The sequence below is a fragment of the Atractosteus spatula genome, chromosome 11 (genome assembly GCF_055471065.1).
Source record: "Atractosteus spatula isolate fAtrSpa1 chromosome 11, fAtrSpa1.hap1, whole genome shotgun sequence".
In the NCBI taxonomy this organism is placed as follows: Eukaryota; Metazoa; Chordata; class Actinopteri; order Semionotiformes; family Lepisosteidae; genus Atractosteus; species Atractosteus spatula.
In genome coordinates this window covers 14,616,661-14,637,744 of record NC_142716.1, presented here as the reverse complement: position 1 = coordinate 14,637,744, position 21,084 = coordinate 14,616,661, and the positions used below count along the sequence as shown (strand labels likewise).

General features: G+C 39.7%; 1 protein-coding gene across 3 annotated transcripts in view; it reads left to right on the top strand.

The window, feature by feature from the left end:
- Nucleotides 1-20,756, top strand: part of lrp8 (low density lipoprotein receptor-related protein 8, apolipoprotein e receptor) — a 127,725-nt gene extending 106,969 nt beyond the window's left edge. Inside the window, exons 10-19 of one of the 3 annotated variants that reach the window (XM_088927850.1) lie at nucleotides 763-934; nucleotides 2,666-2,893; nucleotides 4,265-4,383; nucleotides 4,740-4,879; nucleotides 7,167-7,308; nucleotides 8,308-8,460; nucleotides 9,881-10,177; nucleotides 13,153-13,221; nucleotides 14,116-14,285; nucleotides 15,481-20,756. In XM_088927850.1, coding sequence (XP_088783976.1) covers nucleotides 763-934; nucleotides 2,666-2,893; nucleotides 4,265-4,383; nucleotides 4,740-4,879; nucleotides 7,167-7,308; nucleotides 8,308-8,460; nucleotides 9,881-10,177; nucleotides 13,153-13,221; nucleotides 14,116-14,285; nucleotides 15,481-15,519 — 1,529 coding nt within the window. In that variant the 3' untranslated portion in view covers nucleotides 15,520-20,756. Of the gene's footprint in view, nucleotides 1-762; nucleotides 935-2,665; nucleotides 2,894-4,264; nucleotides 4,384-4,739; nucleotides 4,880-7,166; nucleotides 7,309-8,307; nucleotides 8,461-9,880; nucleotides 10,178-13,152; nucleotides 13,222-14,097; nucleotides 15,206-15,480 lie in introns of those variants that run through there. The other 2 variants (XM_088927849.1, XM_088927848.1) reach the window with 2 other exon arrangements.
- The last annotated feature ends 328 nt before the right edge of the window (nucleotides 20,757-21,084 follow it).

The window sequence follows — 21,084 nt, the reverse complement described above, 5'->3', positions numbered from 1 at the left end:
TATCCTCTTCCATTACAGTGAAATGAAAGCTGCGTAGAGATAAACCGAGAAGGCCTTTCTATCCACAGAAACAAAAGAATACAGCACTTCAACACAGATAGTGACACAGTTATTTCAGAACTATAAACCCAGACATCAGAGCACAGAAACTGGATTAGAAAAAAAAAACTTAAATTAAAGATTAACAGGCTGTAGTGAAAAGGGTAATGGAAGAAACATAGGTTTGGAAAATTGATTTTTAAAACCTTAAGCATGTCAAGGACTGCAAGGCAGTTTCAAGATATGGCCACAGAGTTGAAATTGTTGTTCTGAAATAAAAAAAAACAGGTTAAGGGCATTTAAATTAAATTAGTTTTTTTTTTAAAAGTGGTCAACATCTGTGCCACAGGAGATATAATGTTTACAAACCACTCACAATATTGGTAAACCATTTACAGACAGAAAACTAACAGAGATTTACCACCAGAATCTGTACAGTATTTGCATTTCAATGGTTTTATATTTTTGCTGTGGTCGTCCCAGACATCTAAATATGGTTGAATAGACACAATTAAGTTTAATACTTCCACCCCACTAACTTGATATTGTACTGCAAATGGTATAATTTAATCACACAAAAAATATTTACTGTAATTTATTTTATAATGCCTATTTTATAAATGTGATGAAATTCTGCACTGTATCATGCACTCTAATCTGAAGATCTTTTGAATTGCAAATCCCACTTGTAATGAAAACGCATTGCTCTCTGATCTCTCTCAGGAAAGAGTCCCTACTTGATGTTCACAAACCGACATGAAATCCGGAGGATTGACCTTGTGAAGAAGGACTACACTCAGGTTGTGCCCACTTTAAAGAACGCCATTGCCCTTGATGTGGACGTCACTGCTAATAAGATGTACTGGTGTGACCTTTTTCACCTCAAGATTTACAGGTAGCGTCTCCCAAAAAACACATTCATTTCAGACATTTCCAGGATAAAATAGAAAATCCCAAAGGGCAGTTTGATGATACAGATCTTGCTGTTTGAAAAAAACAGAGCTGTATCCCTTTTGGTTTTCTAATTGCATTGCTTTAAATATTGTTGAAAAAAGATTATTCAGAGTAGCACTGCAATCAGTACTAGAAGAAAGACTGCATCTTCACAGGCTGATTAAAGTATTGCCAGTTCATTGTAAATGAAGATTGTGTCTTCTATGCAAGATGACAGAAACCTGTGTTTTCAGATTCAACAGAAGCACATAAAAGAGACTGAAGCAGGGCTCACTCGCCTTTAGAGTTTTCAAGCCTACAAAACCAATTAGTATTCTTTTCCTAAATGACATACTGTATGCATAAGGACCATCTTAACAAACAAAAATAACACTGACTGAGTGGCATCTTTTCTCTTCCTTGCCTTTTGCTTCCATGTAAACAGCAAAGAATTGCTCACTTATTTGAGAAGAGTAGGTGTCTGATGTGTGACATGCACACCACAAAGGTGAAGAGTGATTGAAGGGAGTGTGTGTCCTTTAGTTATTTCTTTGCCATCTCTTGCAATTTCATGAGCTGGAGACTTAATCCATCCTGGCATCACCCACAGTTGTGACAGACTTTAGAAGAGCTTCTAAATCTTTGTGCTGCACCATATGTTTGGAGCAATTTAATTGTCTTCATTATTCATGCTCACATCTCGACTAAAGGGTTTTTGAAGGAACGATTAAACACTTGTAAGTGCAGCAGAGCTTGGGCTGTACCTACAAACTATGGTTTGGTAACGGCATCATAAAAGACATTGCTTGCCTAGGAAACATTCATGAGAATCATCGGCCTGTTTTCAATTTTTAATCGTTTTCTCATTATTATTTCAGCACAGTGCAATTTCATTTTTTTGTCAGTCTGTTGGTTTCTCATTCCCTAATTCAGCTGCCCATTCTCTAATTAAGCTGTACATTATGGACAGACATCAAGGACACAATGATGTTTAATAGATTTAATTTGATCACGTAAAACATGTTGATGTTGGTGGTATGCAGTATAACTTATTTGTTTTTTTGTATTTTTTAAAATTCTGATAAGAATCATTTAAGTCAGTGTGATTTTAGGTTCAAACTAATTAAGACAGCAATTACTGTAGGTCCACAATCTCAAAACAACAGGAAACAGTTTCCTGTGTTTGCCTTGTTAATCTCTGCCTTGTCCCACTCAGACTTACTTCATCCTCTCAGCTAATAAAGCACTGCAATGCATTGAAAGGTTTGTGTTCCACTTTTCCTGCCTATTTCTTCCTCTGTATATTGTCTTGTGTGAACTGTATTAAATTGGGGACAGAACATTCTAATAATAGCAATCTCACAGGGTTTGCAAAATCTCAGCATGCCATTTCAAGGGGCATGTCTGGTGCTCATGATTCAGAAAAGTTCTCCAAAAAGTTCACTGCAATTAAGCCTCTGAAAAAGATATTCCTGGACAGCAGCAATATCAAGGTCTGTCCCTTTGAAAAATGAAGTTGCAAGTATGATTCATACAAAGTAATAAGTATTCATTGTGAAATTCAACTATAGTGGCGAGGAGACTGCATTTTGTCCAATAAAGCTTTGTGTGTTCTTGTGTGAGGCGGTGACTCAGTCCTGTTTGCTCCCGAAGGATACAGAAAACCGTCATTTCCATTGTGTTCTGTTCCCAGCACTCAAATCAACAAGGCCAGTGACGTTTCCCAGCAAGTCACTCTCATAGACTCCTATCTGCACTCTCCGGAGGGCCTGGCCATGGACTGGGTGCACAAGAACATCTACTGGACCGACTCCGGCAATAAGAGCATCTCTGTGGCAACGGCGGATGGCAAGAAGAGGAAAACGCTGGTGGACACCGACCTCGGCGAGCCCCGTGCCATCGCTCTGGATCCAAAACAAGGGTGAGCCGCATGCACAGAAGGAGGAGCGTGTCTGCGCACCCATCCTAAATTTTGGTCCAGGTTTTCGGATGTCAGATCTGTGTTTTGGGCTAGAATACACACCAAGGAGCCTCCAAGTCCTTCACACGACACCCCCCTGGTTCCCCTTGCAGTCTGTGACTTGGCTCTTTTCTCTGCTTAATTGCTTTTTTTTTTGCTAAGACCACCAGACCCTCATTTTTAATGTCTACAAACTTTTTAAAAGCAGGTGATTTTGTCTTTGCATAATCCCCTTGCTTGTTAATCTAGTGAGGCGTGTTTGAGAACATAAGAAAGGTGACAAAAGAGAGGAGTCCATGATCTTGTTGCCCATTTGTTTTAATCCTTGCCAGCCCCAACCCTGTCTAGAGGGATTGCATTCCTGTCCCGTTTTGGTGCTTTGTAATTCATTCACTTTTATCTAATTTGGAAACTCCTCTGTTTATTAAGGTATGAGTGCAAACCTGCAAATAACATCTATCTGTTCATAAATAATTATTGTCTGTAGTCTGTATTTTTCCACTTTTGGGAAGAACATACTACTGTTATGCACACAAAGACATTTAGATTTGAGAGATTCTTTTGTGTAATGCATTGCTTGTAGAGTTATGTTTACTAATGACTTGTTCCAAAACTGATTTTTTTTCCAGCATGTGCTGTGAAAGAGAAAGCAATCTGTTACAGTGGCAGTTTCATTGAATTGTTCAACTCCGAAAAGGAGATATGTTTTGGACTGCAATTTCCTGTTCACAGCGAACAGCATAAGAGTCAATGCTATTTGGTTCACAGCACCTCCAGACTATCTTAAGATTTAATTTACAGTCAACTTTGTTGAAAACTCAAGTCTTGACTGAAATCAGTTGTCTGAAATTTAGGGGCTTTGATAGACCCTGAAGAAAAAGGCAATTGAAATAAATAAAAAAAACATTCTAGATAAACTGCGGAACAAAAGATAACAAACAGCCTTGTTTAGTTCTTCAGTAATGTTGACTTTTACAGTTTTATACTTGCTGGTCAACCTCAGTCTTTGATCTCTAAATCACACTTAGCTCAGAATTCAGCAGCTTGTGTATTTAGAAGGACTAAGCCTCAGCCCTTATATAATCATTTATATTGTTCTTAAAAATCTACACTGGTTTCTCATTCTGTATATGAATTTTAAAATAATTTTATTAATGTATACTATAAGACTTTACGTGGGTCTAGCCTTGTTAAATCTTGTGTTTAACACTATTTGTGCCTTGTCTTCCAAAGACTGATCTTTGGATCATTCCCAGGGTGCAACAGAAAACATACACCTTCTCTCTGGAACTCCCTTGCCAGGTTTCTATCCATATTGTGTTGTGTTTCTAGGTTCATGTACTGGTCTGACTGGGGTAACCAGGCCAAGATTGAAAAGGCTGGGCTAAATGGTGTGGACCGGCAGATATTGGTGTCAGAAGGCATTGAATGGCCTAATGGAATAACTCTTGGTAAGGTTTGTGTTTAACTAAAGGGCAGTTGTTGGGAAACATTCTTTTTATTAGTATATCAGTAACAGAACTATTTATCATTTAGAAAAGGAACTTGTTAAAAATGAACTAGCTGTTAGTTTTGATTCCGTTAATGATATTGTGAATGTAAAAGGATAATCCAACGTTGTTGGTAGAACAGAATGTTTATTCACCTTTAGTAAAACACATTTTTAGATGGATATATATTATTTCAGGCTTACCTAAAGAGTGTGTTGAAGTACAGATCTTTTAGGTTGGACAGATTCTATTTTTTGATCATTTCAGGATTGTGATCTCAGAACATTTTATGCAAGAGCACTTGTGTTTTGTTTCAGATTTGCCTAACAAGCGTCTCTATTGGGTAGACGCAAAGCTCCATCTCATCTCCAGTGTTGACTTCAATGGAGCCAACAGGAAGGTCCTCATTTCATCCATGGACCATCTGAGTCATCCATTTGCCTTGACAGTGTTTGAGGTAATGACAGGGGCTGGGTGCTGTACCCCAGAAAATATAAGTCATGAAAAAACAATTGTGGGCAGTGCGATTGTATTTCATGGACTGGGATACAGTGCAGTAGATGAACTTTTCCAGGGCCAAGCACCAGCCGAGACTGAAACAAAATTAAAAAGCCTGTGTGGTCAGGAGACCATGAAAGATTTCAGCTATGAAGACGAATCATTCAGAGTGTCAGCCTAGTCGTACATCACAGCAGACCACACTTTGGCATTACATAGTCGATGTACCCAGTTGCCCCCAGGGTCTTTGACTTGAGTGAGAACAAGAAATAATGTGTTGTTTTTTTTTCACACTGCTGAGTTGGAAAGGAAGTACATGTATTTTGCCTACTGCTGTGGCGAGAGTTATGTGGTGCTGGAAATGTCCGCCTCAGCAAGCCATCACTTTATTAAATCAAGCTTTACTGCACAGCCCATCTCGTAGTGTACACTACTGTACGCTGCTGTGGAAGCAGAATGGCTCTGAAGTACTGTGGGCGTCTCAAATTATACAGATAGCACATGAATGTTGAAGCATGTTCATTTCATGTTGTTCAGTGCCATTTCTTGGCACGCAGACATTTTGCACAATTTCACCTTGCATATACTGTAGTTCATTTTTGCATACAGATTTGTTCTAGGGCATTTCATACCAACATACTGCAAAGTAGTCATCTTTTTCCTTCTTTTGGGAAGAAGGAGCTTTTCTGTGTCATAAATTTGAGTTATAAACATGACCATTTTGAATGTGGAACTAAAAAGTACATATGCATCAATTTTGAGTACATAGTACAGAAAGTAAAGACTTGCATGCAAACGTTCATTTCCCATTATTATCAGCTTTTTTAGCAGCTACCTTTGGTGTCTATTTCTGTTTTTTATTTTTTATTTTTTAATTTTGCAATCAATAATTGCTTTTGCAAAACATTTTGAAACCTCAATTTGTTGATCAGCTCCTGTTTGCAACTACAGTACGTGTACATCCTTTGCCCCAGTATGTGGCACAACTAGGTCTGTAAACACTCTCCTCTGACACACCCATTGTGAAGCCCCTCACGATTTTCAACATTCTGTGAAATGTCTCACATTGTAAACTCACAGGTACCCAGCAAGTCCAAGGGCTCAGCGTTGAGCAGCAATCCAAGAATACCTTAGCCAGATCAACCCTGCAATGCTTTTTCAGTTGTGCAAGGCTTCTTGTGGAATCCTTGTCCCAGATAGCTGGCCTGTAGATGACTGTTTAAGCCCAAACTGACAGCATCTACTCAGCCTGTAGACTAATTAACCTCCTTGGTAGCCCCGACTACTGTATTTATTCAAATTGAAAGAGCTCTATTAGCGTGACCAATTAATTACAGTGTTGTCAAAGCACAAACAATTAGCAGAACATTTATATTTACAGTAAAGCCATCATATTAGACGTTTAAGAACATCGCAAAAACATTTATTGTGGAACAGGCACACTCACTGTTCCTTGGGCTTTGACTGGAGATCTCACATACTGAGCTACTGTGCAGCTCTTTTGACTTTCCTCCCCCTGCTCACCGTATGATTGGAAGATGCTCTGATTCTGGCAGGTCTTAGAATTCTGGGATTTGATTTCTTATTTTAGGGAAGAATGTTTGTCTCATCCCAGAGCAATTCTTGCAGTGCAGAGTGGATCTCTGTTACTCATTATCTGCTACCACAATGTGGTAGAAATGTTGTAGCTGGAGTCATACTGACAGCCATAATATTAAATTCCTGTTTAGGATACAACAGTATAACCAATGAAAACATTATCTACAGTAAAAATCTGTGGCTGCAAAAACTTCAACTCATCCAGTGGGGCTTGTGACTGACGAGCTGCCAACATGAGTTAGCTTTATTTTCTGTTGTTTCACGTCTTTCCACAAGTGCTAAATCTGTGGTTGCCAGGGTAACGGGATAAACGTCAGCTTCCATCCCTCATGCTGATTTTGTTACCATTCATGCGGCTGATAAGAGAAGTTAAAAAAACAAACTTCTCCTGAATACTGAGGTATTTTTTTAAAGGAAAAAATAACTGCAGATGTGCTAAAGATACTTGTGAAATGTTTTGTTTTCATGTGCATCCTTAATTAGGCCTCCTAGAAAGTATTGCCATGCCCTGTTATACAGAAATCCTAGGATGTGAAGTTTCATTTCCGAGGGAACTAGTGTACTGCAGCCCTATCAGTGTTTCATCTAAAAATAAATTACGGGGCTCAGCTCACTTGTTGCTTTACAGCTGTGCTTGTATTCCGCAGGACAGGGTTTATTGGACAGACTTGGAACATGAAGCAATTTACAGTGCCAACAGGCTTACTGGGCATGATGTTTCAACATTGGCTGAGAATCTCAACAGCCCACATGATATTGTAGTGTTTCACGAACTGAGACAACCAAAAGGTAAGAAAAGACAACCTGAAGCCAAAACTCCTAAGCAAATGTGACATTTGTAATCTTTCACATCATATCTAAAACTGACAGCCTTGGAGCACTGATGGGATTTTCTGTGAGCTGTAACTTTGCTTTTCATTTTTTTTTCATGAAGATTTTCAAAATAGCAGAATAAATAAGTAACCCTCACATTTATCTAGAAATATATGTATATAGTTGATTTGTTTTTCACTGCTAAAAATAACTCTCTGTGTGAATGGAATTCACTGGTGTTCAGCTAATTTAAATGTATGAGGCATTAATACTTAAAGACTAGCATTAAAAGATAAATCCCAAAGTTAAACCATTTGACCTGACAAATCCTACAGAACTCCGCTCATTTAGAATTGCATTTAGAACGAAAAACATGGATGATCCTCATCCCTCATCATGTGTCTAATGATGAAATATTACAGTTCATTTAAACCTCAGTAAAAATGATTTGTTGCCAAAAAGTATTCCTGAATATGAAATGTCCCGGGACACATTATTATTCCTTAATGAGCAACAATAACAAAACTATGCATGGCATCCTCAGGAGATTTCACTTCAGCCTTTTATCTCCTTGTCTTGCAAGAAAGATAAATACTGCGCATTCAGCTGGTGCTGCACTATTAAGTCCTGGAATATGAACTGTTTTTTGCATCAGGACATTTTCTTTTCAGACTAAATGCAACAATTTATTTACAGAGGATTTTGCTGCACTTCATGGAATAGCTATAAGAGTCTACTATTGAGACAACTGAAATAACCTGTACTGCATCGTCCAGGATAAAAGATATTGTTTTTAATTTTTTTTTATTTGAGAGGAGTTAGGCTTTAGTGGTTGGTCTCAGTCCAGACCTGCAGAAAAGTGCTTTCCTGGTTCGTGAAAGCTTTAATCCTCACCCGGAAAACGTATCGAAAAAGATGTAGTGATTGTGATGTTCATTCGTTAACCTGATTTGTTTTGTGTGATTGAATTGTCAGCTCCAGACAGCTGCAATGTGGGTACTTTGCCCAATGGAGGCTGCGAATATCTGTGTCTCCCAGCACCCCAGATCACGGATCACTCTCCCAAATACACCTGTGCCTGCCCTGATGGGATGCAACTTGGCCTGGATATGAGAGAGTGTGTCACAGGTAATGCCTGCTTTCTACAGAGACTTTGCAGAATCGAGATCACACCAACACATGTGGCAGCTTCTTTTGGTAGTTTCAAAGACTCATAAAGCAGCTTTATTTGAGGCCTAGTGAGTCAGTCATCTGTGCTGCATTACAAGAGGCACTGCAGTGAAACCTGTACATGTGCTTCAGGGATTATGCTTACTGTTATCTGTATAGCAGTGTTCAGGTAGGAGAACCTACATTTTCTGGCAGCCAGTGGCACTGCTTAAAAAAATGCTCAACCACCCACCTGTGAAGGCAGCAGCACAGAAATCCACTAAAACAGTGCTTTACAAATCCCATCAGGCGTGCCGTCTGCTTAGCTGCCATCACAGATGAGCCATGCTGTGTCCAGGTTTATAGTCTGAGTGTGAACTGTGGAATCCTGTTAGTCCCTGAGGAGCGTCCCATTCCGAGGGAGAATGAAGGGAAAATTGTCTATGGGAGATTTATCTCAGTGGCTGAGAGGCTGGAGAACATGCCATAGGAAGAAGAGAGGGGAAAAAAAATTAAATTGCAGTTGGGCTTACAAAAATAATTTTGTGACACGTGTCAAGAAAATGAATGGGAAAATGTAGGTGTAACCAGACTGCAAGTGTGCAGTCTAATGCTGAAGGAATGGGCACAGTGGCTCATAGCTCGAGGAGTTCAACACTGAGGAAGAGATGAGGTTATGTATTTTATGTATTTTGGAAGATATACTGTAACTGAAAGAAAAAAAAGACAATTCCTCTGCCCCCTCTGAAAGCACCATTTGTCAGCCCGTCTGTCTCCCAGCTAGCACATTTCCCAAACGGCAGAAGTCTGTTGTGTAAATGAGGAAACACGCCAAATGCCAATTTCCTGAAAGTGATAAATTTGAAAATAGGAACAATTCCATGAATGATGGAACCCATTGTTTACCCTGTCATGCATACATTAGCAGTACCTTATCACTGAGCTGTCTGATCAGATTTCCTTTTTCGAAGTTTCTTCTTCTGTGCTGTTTAATACCTGTACCGCAGGCATTTTTCAGGCTTCTCAAATAACAGGTAGCTGATATGGAAATGTTTAGCTAACAAAGCCCTGTTTTGGAAGTCAGTTTCCCTCAATCTCTCAAAAAATGGAGTGAGATCCTCTGATTTGTAAGCAAATTCTTTTCTCTGGTGTGTGTCTTGAATATACGGTATGTTATTATAGGCTACACGTGCTGGGCGTGCCCCTTCACTGCTCATTCTTTCAGCTGGACCTTTAGCTGTCAACTTAAGTTCTTAGTTTTGGAAGCAGTAGTTGTGTAGGTGGGGAAGACCAGTAACCAATTGCTGTTGTTCCAAAAAGGAGGAACATTAGGTTAAAAGATTAGGTGGAATTACTATTAAAATATCAACTGTAAGGTTCTTATCCCTTTTTTCCACAGCACCACCAACTATAAAACCTAAACCAGTGACTATCACAACTATTACAAGAACAACAACAACAACAACAACAACAACAATGATGACAACAACCACAAATCCCAGCACAACTGTGCGCACCACCAGCGTCTCAACCGCCACCGTTCCCCCACCTTTTCCCAGCACCCTAGTCACCACCAGCCCAACCACCAACAGGCCCGTGTCCCTTCCCACCCCAGAGTCCTCTCGTGTGCCAGACACACATCCTACCACGCGCTCCGACACCGTGCTCAGGGAGAACAGCAATCTGTCGCATCGATGTAAGTGCTCCAGCCTGTCGGCGTACGTTCCTTTATCTTTTTGTTCTTTCAAGGCAAGGAAATTTATTGCAGAAAATTTGCTTTGTCAGGTATTTTAAAGGGGGCGGTGTGGTGGTGCAGTGGTTAGCATTGCTGCTTCACAGCACAGGGACCCTGGGTTCAATTCAGGACCTGGGGGTGCTATCTGCCTGGAGATTGTATGTTCTCCCAGTGTTCATGTGGGTTTCTGATGGGTGCCCCGGTTTCCTCCCACAGTCCACCAAACATACTGGTAGGTTAACTGGCGTCTAGGAAAATGGATGGATGGTATTTTAAAGGGAAATCCGGTACCCTTAGACCGCAGTAATTTTAAAAGTAGCTTTTTTTTATCATTAAACTGCAGGTGGTAGTAAAGCTGACAGCTAAGGTTTTATTACACAGCAGGGGTGATGTAAAGCATCCGCACTCACAAGCATTGTACTGTAAAAAATTAAAACTTAATGATCTTTTAGCTAGATACATATGATAAGCAAGAAAATATGACAACACAATACAACTATAAAACCTTATATATTATGCATATAATAACTTAAGTCTGCTGGAGTAATCAGTTGCTTTATGGGCTATATACAGTGTTAATGAATTCGTTGCAGTACTACAAAAGACTACTTCAGAAATCCTTTCAGCCTTATCTGATAAACATTTCTTCGTCCTAGATCATCTCCTTTGTTTATCTCTTCTCGGTACAGTTAGAATAGCTATTGCAGTGCAGAAAGAGACCCCTCTCTGTCACTGTAATTGTGCCTCTGTTGTTCATAAATTAGCCCACGGGAGAGGGGTTCTGAGGACCACCGTAGCTGCCAGTAGCACCTTCACGTCGCCACTTTTGCCCTCTACCACAGCGGGGGGTGGTGGGGGCTCATTAGAACGTGTGGCGCTTGAAAAGTAGAGAAGGAGGAACTAGCACTTGTCCGCTAATCATTTCGAAAAGCACCTCCCACACAGAATTGAGCTCCTCCCTAAACCACCTTCCCATTTTCTCTACACCCCCCCCCCCCCCAGAGTGTGGGTAAACACTGACAGAGTGATTAAAACATTAAGATTGAGAGTTTACTCCCATACATCACAGCTGATGACAATTTGAAGACGCAATGCAGTACTGTAGCCGAGTAATACCAGATGCAGGCTTTATTTCTTTCTGAATATTCTGGTTTTATTTTGTTTACAGACTGTCAACTATTGTTTTATTTCTTCCTTCACGCGGGGAATGGACATTTAGCAATGTCCTATCAAAATATTAAGAGAATTGCCCAAAACACCGATGCAAACAAACTACAATATGCTGCAAAGCACTACAGCTCAATGGCAGTACTGTTAAAGTCCTTTTGGGTCCTTAAGGGTGTTGAAAGGATTTTAGCCCTAAATCATTAAAGAAGAAATAATTTAAAACATTTTACTCTTCGGTTTTACTTCTTGTGCAGTCCTGTTTTGATCCCTGCTGACATGAAAAATCTGTTCATAAGTAGTAAAAGAGCTCGTCAAACATTTAGAGACAATACACTGTGTTGTGCCAGACTCCATCTTTTCCTCTGTGCTGCCAGCTCAAGGTGATACTGCAGCCTGTGCAGCTAATAGAAAAGAGCAGTAAATGACGGGCTGATTAAATATTTATAGTACACGCATTGTTAAAAACACCACTGAGGTATAAGGCCAACATTTAGAAAAAAAGAAGCTCTGATAAATATTCTGAGCTTCAGTGGATTCACTGCTTTGTAATTAGTGTAAAACCAGTGTAAAAGTCTTTGCCTTTCATGTCGCAGGTTGGAATTTGTAAGAATTTCAAGTCCAGAGGTAATCTAGTGTACAAAGATTTTTGTACGTTACAGCAAAATCACAAGCCTTGTCCGCAGAAATAATTGCAGATTTGTAGGCATGTAACAACCAAATACATGTTAAAATAGGTGGAACATGGGGAAAAAAAGTCAGAGAAGCAAAGAAGAAAAGCACTAAAATGCTGCCTGTGAAACAAGTTAAAACTCAGGGGCATGTCCCCGAGTTTGTTCTTCATTAATTCCTTGTGTTAATGCACAAAATTGAATCTAAATAACTTGAACATTGAAATAAACCGTTCTTGGAAGGTTTTCATGAAGCCCCTTTATTTGTGTACATTTAAAAGCAAGTTAGCTGGTGCCATGTCTATAACCAATAGTGTCCGAGGTCTGCTCACTGTAGATTAGATCATTGTTGACTATCTCGGGTAGGAGGATGATTGTCTTCCATGATCCCGAAAGTGACTGATAAGACCAGTATAGGATCTGCACACAGATTAGACAGAAACATGCAAGCAAGTATGGGGTTGTTTACTACATCTGAGATGTCTTGTGAGCCAGTTTTTTTTTAATCGGTTCACCACTTAAATGAGTTATATTGTCCTTGCTTTCCCTCAAGCAGACATTCATCATCTTTAGAAAACCACCCCATGATTCATCAATGTTTCCCACATGGGTAAAGGACTGAGAGGGCAGTTCAGTGTTTGCACTAAGTGCTGTGGTATGCAGCGATGATCTCTTGGCACCTGCTGTCTTTCTGTATGACTGTAGCCAAATGAACCTTTTTAGGTTCGTTTGTATGATGAACCTTCTTAGGTTCATTTGTATGATGTAGGCATTAATACTGTGTTTCGCGGAAAGAAACATGTTCTTGGTTTTGTGGTGTTTGTGTGTGGAGGAGGGGATGAGATGTATAATGCACATTTTTCTTTATCCTGTAGCTTTCTGCAGATAGGATCTCTTCTGAATTGATGAACCATGAAAAAAGACACTAAGAAGTTAAGAAAACCACCAATTAATCCATATTTAAATGCAGATTGCACAGGCTTACAAGAGCATAGAGTTAAGATGCTGTCCACAGGGATGAGTGGAATATCAATGTTACTCAGTAGAGATGGTGATAAATAACTTGCCAAGAATTCTGCAATTTGGTTCTTTTTTTTCCAGCTGGAAGTGAACACCACCTTCTGGGAAATAATATAACCGTGGCTGTGCTTGGGATTGTCATTCCTATAGGTAGGTATATTGATACAACTGTGTCGGTGGCTAGTGGGTGAATCACAACAATTTGCTTGTTCATTTAGATTTAATGCAGGTCTTCTCTGTATCTCTGCCACCCTTGTGGTATATCCACAAAGAACTATACTGTGACTCCAGTGCCGTTTCTCACAATGAGGTTTTGAAGGTGATGTATTGGCCTGAAGTGGTCACGTGTTTTTTTCACAGAAAAATAACGTTTTCACTGGAACACAAACAGTTTATATTCTCTAAGAGTTAATGTAACTTATAAACAGATATCCAGGTTGAGCACCTGTAACTGGTGTGATCTTCCAGTTTTCTCACTCCTTATCAGCCCTATTGCTTGAGAATCAGTAAATGACTTCGTAAATAGTTTTGAACTTCTTTTGGTTTTGCGTATCTTTTGGTTGATTTTGGGTGTTGGATCTCCAGAACCTGTTGTATCCGATTAAAAAAAAGATATGGTGGCTTCTGTGTATATACTGTAAAAGGGCAATGAAGATTTTAGAACATAATATGCATGCCTTCATCCACCTGACAATGTACTGTACGTGTCATTAAGAAGGAGCCCCAAGGAATTCTGAACTGCAGTAGATATTTTAAATTAAGAACTAGTTATCAATCTAGTGCTGTGACTGGAAGTGTATAGCCATTCCTTGATTATGGGTTCCTCTTGAATGTCAGTGTAATAGCCATAAATCCCATAACCTCAGTCTTACCCTTATTTGCATGGAGAGCCACTTAGAATGTGTTATTAATAGCACAAGGCAAAGTGCACCAAAGCTGCCTTTTCTCTGTCATTAACTGCATTATACAGAATGTGAACTTTAGTCTTTAACCCGGCACATGTTACTGTATGTTAAATGCATGCAGTTCCTATCATTGCTACAGTGTTCATCGGGCTGCTGTGCACGGGTGGCTACCTCATCTGGAGAAACTGGAGGAGGAAGAACACCAAGAGCATGAACTTCGACAACCCCGTGTACAGGAAGACCACGGAGGAGGAGGACGACGAGATCCACATCGGGAAGGCGGAGCAGATCGGGCATGTGTACCCCGCTGTGAGTGGCACCATCCGGCCGCCTTTCACCACCCTTCCGCTCGGAGGAGTGCCAGACTCCGGGACTCATTGGTATTCGGGGCAGGGAGTTCTTTCCACCGCTTAGTCAGACAAAAGCACCGAGGCCTCTGACTCCCGGGGAGAAAGGGACAGGCACACAGGCGTGACAGGCGAACTGTAGTCTCTCCAATCCTAGCCCGGCTCCGCCTCGAAGGCTGAATTAATTCCGATTTTTGGGGGGGTATATTGAACAGTTTCACCTTTATGAATTTTTTTACCCTTGTAAAATCATGGCGTCCTGATGATGAGAGAAGGCTCAGTGGGAATTGGAGTAGCTTTCAGGATAGAACTATGCGGTTTCATTGATTTTTTACATAGAAAGACAACCAGCCATTCTTATGCCCTTTTCAATTCTCTTTGAAGTGTGAATGAAGGCAATTTCCTATTGAAAACTTTTTAAGAGGAACCAGAAAGCACCTTAGCTGATCGGACAATCTAATTTTAACTGACTTTTTTAAGCTTACTGTACAATTTTCAGTATTTCACACGTTTTCTTATTTATAAATGAATTTTATTTGTGAGGGAGAGAGTAAAATTGAAAAGGAAAGCCAACAGGGAAAGGGGGATGGATCTTGTATGAAATTGTAAATCCTGCCATGTCCTGTTAATCCAGCTGCTGTGCAGAAAATTGGATAGAGGATGTAGAGAGAGGGAGATTAAAGTTCTGTCACTACCACAGGTGACAGGCTCACCCTGGAATCATAATTCCAGACCCGAGTCTCGGCTTTATCCCGTGGACTGAAAGGCGAGATGTGCAGGTATTCTGCGTGTGGGCAACTGTTCTCTTCAAAACTACCAGGCTGCGCTCTTGCAACTACCAGAGAAGGATAAGACTAACGGTTCCTAGGTTGGACTAAAAAAAAAAAATGTGGATTTGATTTGTAAGCAAGACAGCCCCTCCGATTCGTTTATAGTGTGTAGATATTCCCGTATCATTCCCAAAGCCAATTAAGACCCTTGAAGGCTAAATTAATTTGCAGCTGTCATGTGATTTATTGCATTCTAAATTCTTATTTTGTCAATATTCTCAATTGGAAGACTAGAATAGCGTTGTCTGTGTTTTAAATTTCTAGCTGCTTCTTTTTCCTTTTGTTTTCTGGCCTCTGTGTTAACACACTTTTATCTGGTCTCTGCAGCGCGTGGCGCTAAGTCTGGAAGATGATGGATTACCATGAGGAGAATGTTCTGTGCCCGACCCTGTCCTTTATCCACAGTGACCACAGTCTCCTGGGGAGACTAGAGCCTGCAGCATTGAGGTGCTGAGAAAGAGAGAGAGGGGGGAAGCTGAATCAGTCTTAAAACAGCCAAGGGGTGTGTGGTTTTGTTTTTCCTTATGCTTTTGTTTCTCTTCTTTTCCTTCAAAATATATACATGTCAACCCATCTGTTTCTAAACAAGTTTTAACTTGTGCTACTAGCCATGCACAGTAGTAAGGAAACCTGTTTAATGATGACTAACCTCATTGTTCATCATCGACACACATGTATATCGAAGCTGGATTCCCAGCATTTTGTATGGAATCTTGTTTTAATTTTTTTATTTTTAATTTTAATTTTATTTCAAGTTTTATTTATTTATTTTTGCCCCCAGTACTGTAAATAGATAAAGGCTTTCAGGGCACTGAAATACTTCCAGAGGGTGGGCTGCAGGAGACCAATGGTTGTAGAGGAAGTGACCTGAGTTCAGAAAGATTAAGTGCCAGAGGGCACAGTTACAAGGTGGCAGCAGAGGAAAGCTCTGGGGATGGGATTATCTGTTTTGTTGGCATCGGTGTTACACAATGCTTAGAAATGGATAGCCGCCTGACTTTTTGAGAGGGCTTGGAGCCAGGTGCTTCTGTGCCTAGTGAGCGATCTACACTGCTGTGTATGAAAAATGCAATGCAGTAGCAAGGCTAACTGGGAAATGTGACCTTACGAATTGCCGATTTTGGTCAGTGGTTTCGTGGCCAATGGTATAGATCACAAATAACGAAGCTGTTACTTTTCTGTATGCTTTTGTGGTCTCAGTGCTGCTTTCCTGTGCAAGTTTGACTCTGCTATATAACTGGAAAATCATTGCTATTCTTAGGAAGTTCGGTTTCTACCTTCCTCACTTGCGGTTATTTCCAGGCTGTGTTCCTTTAGATCACAGGTCGCTAAACTCGTTCCAAGGAAGAGACTGCGGTTATATTTAAAAGTATAAAACAAGGAGCAAGAATCTTTTTTGCCCCAAGCATGGAGGCCAGTTAACGGTGTACTAAGGTCATGAGTGATACTAGAGAAGTATCAGACTGTCCGCTAGAGGGAGCTAAAGTCTTGCTTAGACCAAGATCTTTTTGCAGTGAAGAGCTGAATCTTCAGTGATTCAGGAAACCCATTTTGACTGCAAATGATGTAGGGAAACGTAATATAACGTGTGATTTGGATTTGGCCATGACACCAGGTTTAACGCCTCTACCCTAAGGAAAAGCCCCATGGGAATGTTTATTGTCCACAGTGTGGACAGACCCTCAGTTGAAGGTTTCCCCCCCAAAGACAATATGTCACTGGGGCTTTGGCAGAGTAAAGCATGCCGTCTGTTGGTCTGACCTGGTTTCCTATGGCCGCTGTCATACTCATATAATGCCTTTAGTGACATCTGAGATATGATCGAATCAGGCTTCACTTCATCTCAGCTTTTGGTGACCATGTCGAATGAGTTGCCCCGCTATCTGTGGAATGCGGGCATGATATAAAAATCTGCAGCTCTCGTTTTCATTTTACCTCTCTGATCCATAAGTCCTTCACAATTTGCCAGCTTTGTTGGAGTTAAAGTATGTAAATAATAGCCTACAAGCCTACCTTGTGTTCTTAAGCTTCTCTGCTCCTGTTATCTTGACAAAGCAGTGACTCCCCTCAGGAAGGGGATCTAGATCTTCATATTTCTAGTTGTGTAGTTTTGTTACAAAAGGGAAGAATATTTATTTTTATGCTTGTACAGTTGCATCTTTCTAATCTTCTAAGCCTATATTTCTACATATGTGTTTATATCTTTTTTTTTGCTACTGACGAAAGTAAGGTACTTAGGGGATCATTTGCTTAATATATATATTTGAACCCTAACATGCAGAGAGTTCTACAGTCAACAAAGAAACCCTAGAGCTAATAGGCAAGTTCAAGTGATGGCACTTTGTTTCTAAAAGCGGGCTAAAAAGGAACATTATTCCATTTTGATTGGAAAGTCTGTTTTATGGTCCAAATTAGCTTTTTGTGTTTGTTTTATTATGTTGCCTGCAGCTAACTGTTAAGAAGATTGATGTTTTTGTGTTATTCTTTTCCACTTACATCAATTGAATATATATGCTGTGATTGTCAAGCTCCCTTTGGGTTTTCATCATTAGCATAACAACTAATAGGCAGCACATTGTGGGGTTTGGGTTGTGGCTCAAAATGCATTAATGGTTTATATTGCAATTAACTGCACTAATCGATCGATGCACTCCTGGTTGAAATTGAAGCGTCTTTTCTGTAGTGGATGCACAATACCTGGCAGGTTAGAGTCTGTGTCTGTGAAACAAATTGTGGCGTGTAAATGATCAGGAAAATGAATGGAAAATCGTTCCTCTCCTTAGAACTCTCGAGCACTTGTGCAAGTGGGAATGTGCATCAGTTTTTCTTTTCAGAAGAGATAGGGACACGCTGAGGAGTAAAGACAACTTGCAATTATTTTGCAGCCCCTTTTACTAAGCTTAATGATCCATATTTGTATTGAAGCTCCTAGTCTGCTACATTTAAAGCAACTGTATTAAATGACAGAAAAGGTATGTTGTTATTTTCTATCCACTTCAAGAAGAAGCTGCCTTGCTATTCAGTGCAAATTATCAACTGCAAGTCTCGTAGTGGCCCAGGACACATCTGTGCCCTGAATGTATTCTTGGCTTAGGTGTGGGATTTGTTAGTGCCGAGCTGAATTAATGAGATCTCTTGGCATTGCATGTTATGTGACTCATCGCTCCACAGAGGCATAAATATGTATACAGTATACAGTATTTATGATGTTAAATGTGTGGAATTTAACTTATACAGTAGAGTTGCCTCCAAATCACTTTGCATGCCAGAAAAGCAACAGTCACTTGCTTTTCCTTTTATAGGGAGTAGGTATTAGACCTTGTGATCTTATTGTTGTGTTACTGGTGCACGAGAACTTGTCTTACTTGGTTTCCCTGGCACAAATTCTCTGTAGCAGCTACCTTAAGAAAAAAGATGCTTCAGTCTCTATGTGTGCTGTCACTGGAATGGGACTGTTAGGAACATTCACCACGTATTAAGAACATAAGAAAGGTTACAAACGAGAGCAGGCCATTTGGGCCGTCAAGCTCATTTTGAAGGTAGTAACTAATGGAGTCATGATTTCATCCAGCTGTTTCTTGAAAGAAACCAGGGTGTCGGCTTCAAAAACATGGCTTGGTAGCTTATTCCACATTCCCATGACATGTCAGTAGTACTGTAGCTGTCATCTGAACCTACTGGAAGGAAAGTTCTTTGTGGTTAAAAACAACAAAAAAGCAATGAAATGCTTATTTTTTTCTCAGACCTGAGAACTTTAAGCATGCTAGAGATAGAAATGCATGGATTTACTTTTGAATTTTATAAATTCTTGAACCATAGAATTATGGTTTCAAATGAACAGGTTATCTACCTAAACTTGGTCATCAGTTTATTTCTGTCTAGTCTCTGTGCATGTATCTGTGTACAGTTATATACATATACTGTATATATAAACTGTTGGTGACAAGGGTGGCATAGTGGATAGTGTTACTTCCTCACAGCTACAATTTCCTGAGTTTGATTCCAGGCTTAGGGTATCTTTCTCTGTGAGTTTGCATGTCCTTCTTGGGTTTGTGTGGGTGTTTTCCTGATTCTCTGCTTTCCTTATCTGGTCTTCAGAAAAGAGAGGAAGTCAAGCACCGCATCTATTTACTCTGACCAGTGAGTGGTGCCTCTCTGCCCTGTACCTAGAACAGGACATAGTTTAACACTATATATTAATGGCAAATCACTAAGCTTAGTGATTGCTACTTTTTTCCTTTATATTTTTGCGTTGCCTGCACTAATAATGATCAGCTGGTCTGTATACTCCTGTCTTGTGCTCATGCCTAAATGTTAGTACCCAAACCAACCTCAAAACAGCCTAGCCTGATGAGCTTTCTTTCTCCATACTAATTCTATGCATTCTGAATGGCTGAGTTCCAGTGGGATTTTAATCATGATCTATCATTCTTTCTGTGTTTCATAATGGTTCCATTAGCACTGCTACTAACCTTTTTTTTTTTTAAAGGGCTATCCTTAATTAAAAAAATAAAAACTTGAAGGACACATTGACAACCACTTCTTTATCTGTAGAGGCTAGAGGATAAGAACCCTTTTAATCAGCAGGTTCTTCCAAGTATTTGAGCTTATCCTTCCAGATCTCTTGCCAATTCTCTTCCTCAAAAAGAGCCGAGAAGGCGACGAGGAAGGACTTCTCTGATGGCAAGTTTCCATGTCTCAAACGACACTAGACCGGTTTGTTTTTCAACGCTTTCCTCTGTGTTCTGTGAATATGACATTCATTTCCCTTGAGAAATATCTTCTTGTTCATATTTACTGTACTTGATGTGTATTACTTGAAAAATAATGTTCAGGTTCCTCTTTTGTACCTGTTTGTGTAGGCTGGGGTTAGGGGATGGGAGAAACTCAAAGTTTTCTGGATTCTGTTCATTCCTCAGCCGTATTGAAAGAATTTTGTACTCTAGTTTGTTGCACAAACCTCAGAAATGCCTTCTGCACTGTGTAAGTGGTTCTTTGTGGGAAGGGGAAATGGTAGAAATGATTTTAAATCACAATTTGTAAATACGTTTTCAGATTGCAGATTTTTGATAGAAGTTTTAAACATTTCTGTTAAACTATGTGTATATATAAAAAAAACTTCCGAACGAGTGTAGACCATATCTGAATTTATCTGTACACAGCAGCACTGGCTTTCTTTACTACTTGATTGTAACACAAATTAATAATCAGCCAAAGTGTTTTTTTATTCTGTTTTGTTTTAGTTTTTTTTTCTAACAGTTAGATGTTGCTAAAGGTGAAGTTGTTGTACTGCATTATGTTGTTATTGTTGATAATTTACTTACTGTATGTGTTAAAAGAGGGGTTTTCTTTTCATTTTAATTTATTTGGTGCCTTGTGTGTCTTCTTGTATATTTTACTACTTGTCTTTTTTTTGGGGGGGAGGGTATGTGTGTGGGTTAGGGGGGCACAGGGAATACTGTAGTGATTTTACTTAGTAACTGCTGTACTTACAATGAATATCTACTGTATGCCAAAATGGTCTCACTCACGTTTCTATGAAATCAGACTGTTCATAAATATCTATATATATATTGATATATTAAATTTATAAAAATGAGAAATGTCTTTATCCTTATTATTTGGTCAAGATTCAATTTCTAATCTCAAACTGTGGGTGGAAAAAGTCTTAGAAAGGTAGGTTCCTATCAAGTTTATTTTTAAATCCTTCTTTATTCCTGTTCTCTGTATTTTCTTTATCTCTTCTCAGTGATTCTGTCATATTCTGCTTCTGCTGCTAATGTACACTAAGCATCAAATGAAGCAGAATTTAAAACAGGCTATAGAAAATGCCTGTCAGCATCATTTTACTCTTTGCTCTGTACGCATCGACCATGTAGGCATCAGACCTGAGGTATAAGCACGTTTTAACATACCTCATGTCTTGTTCAT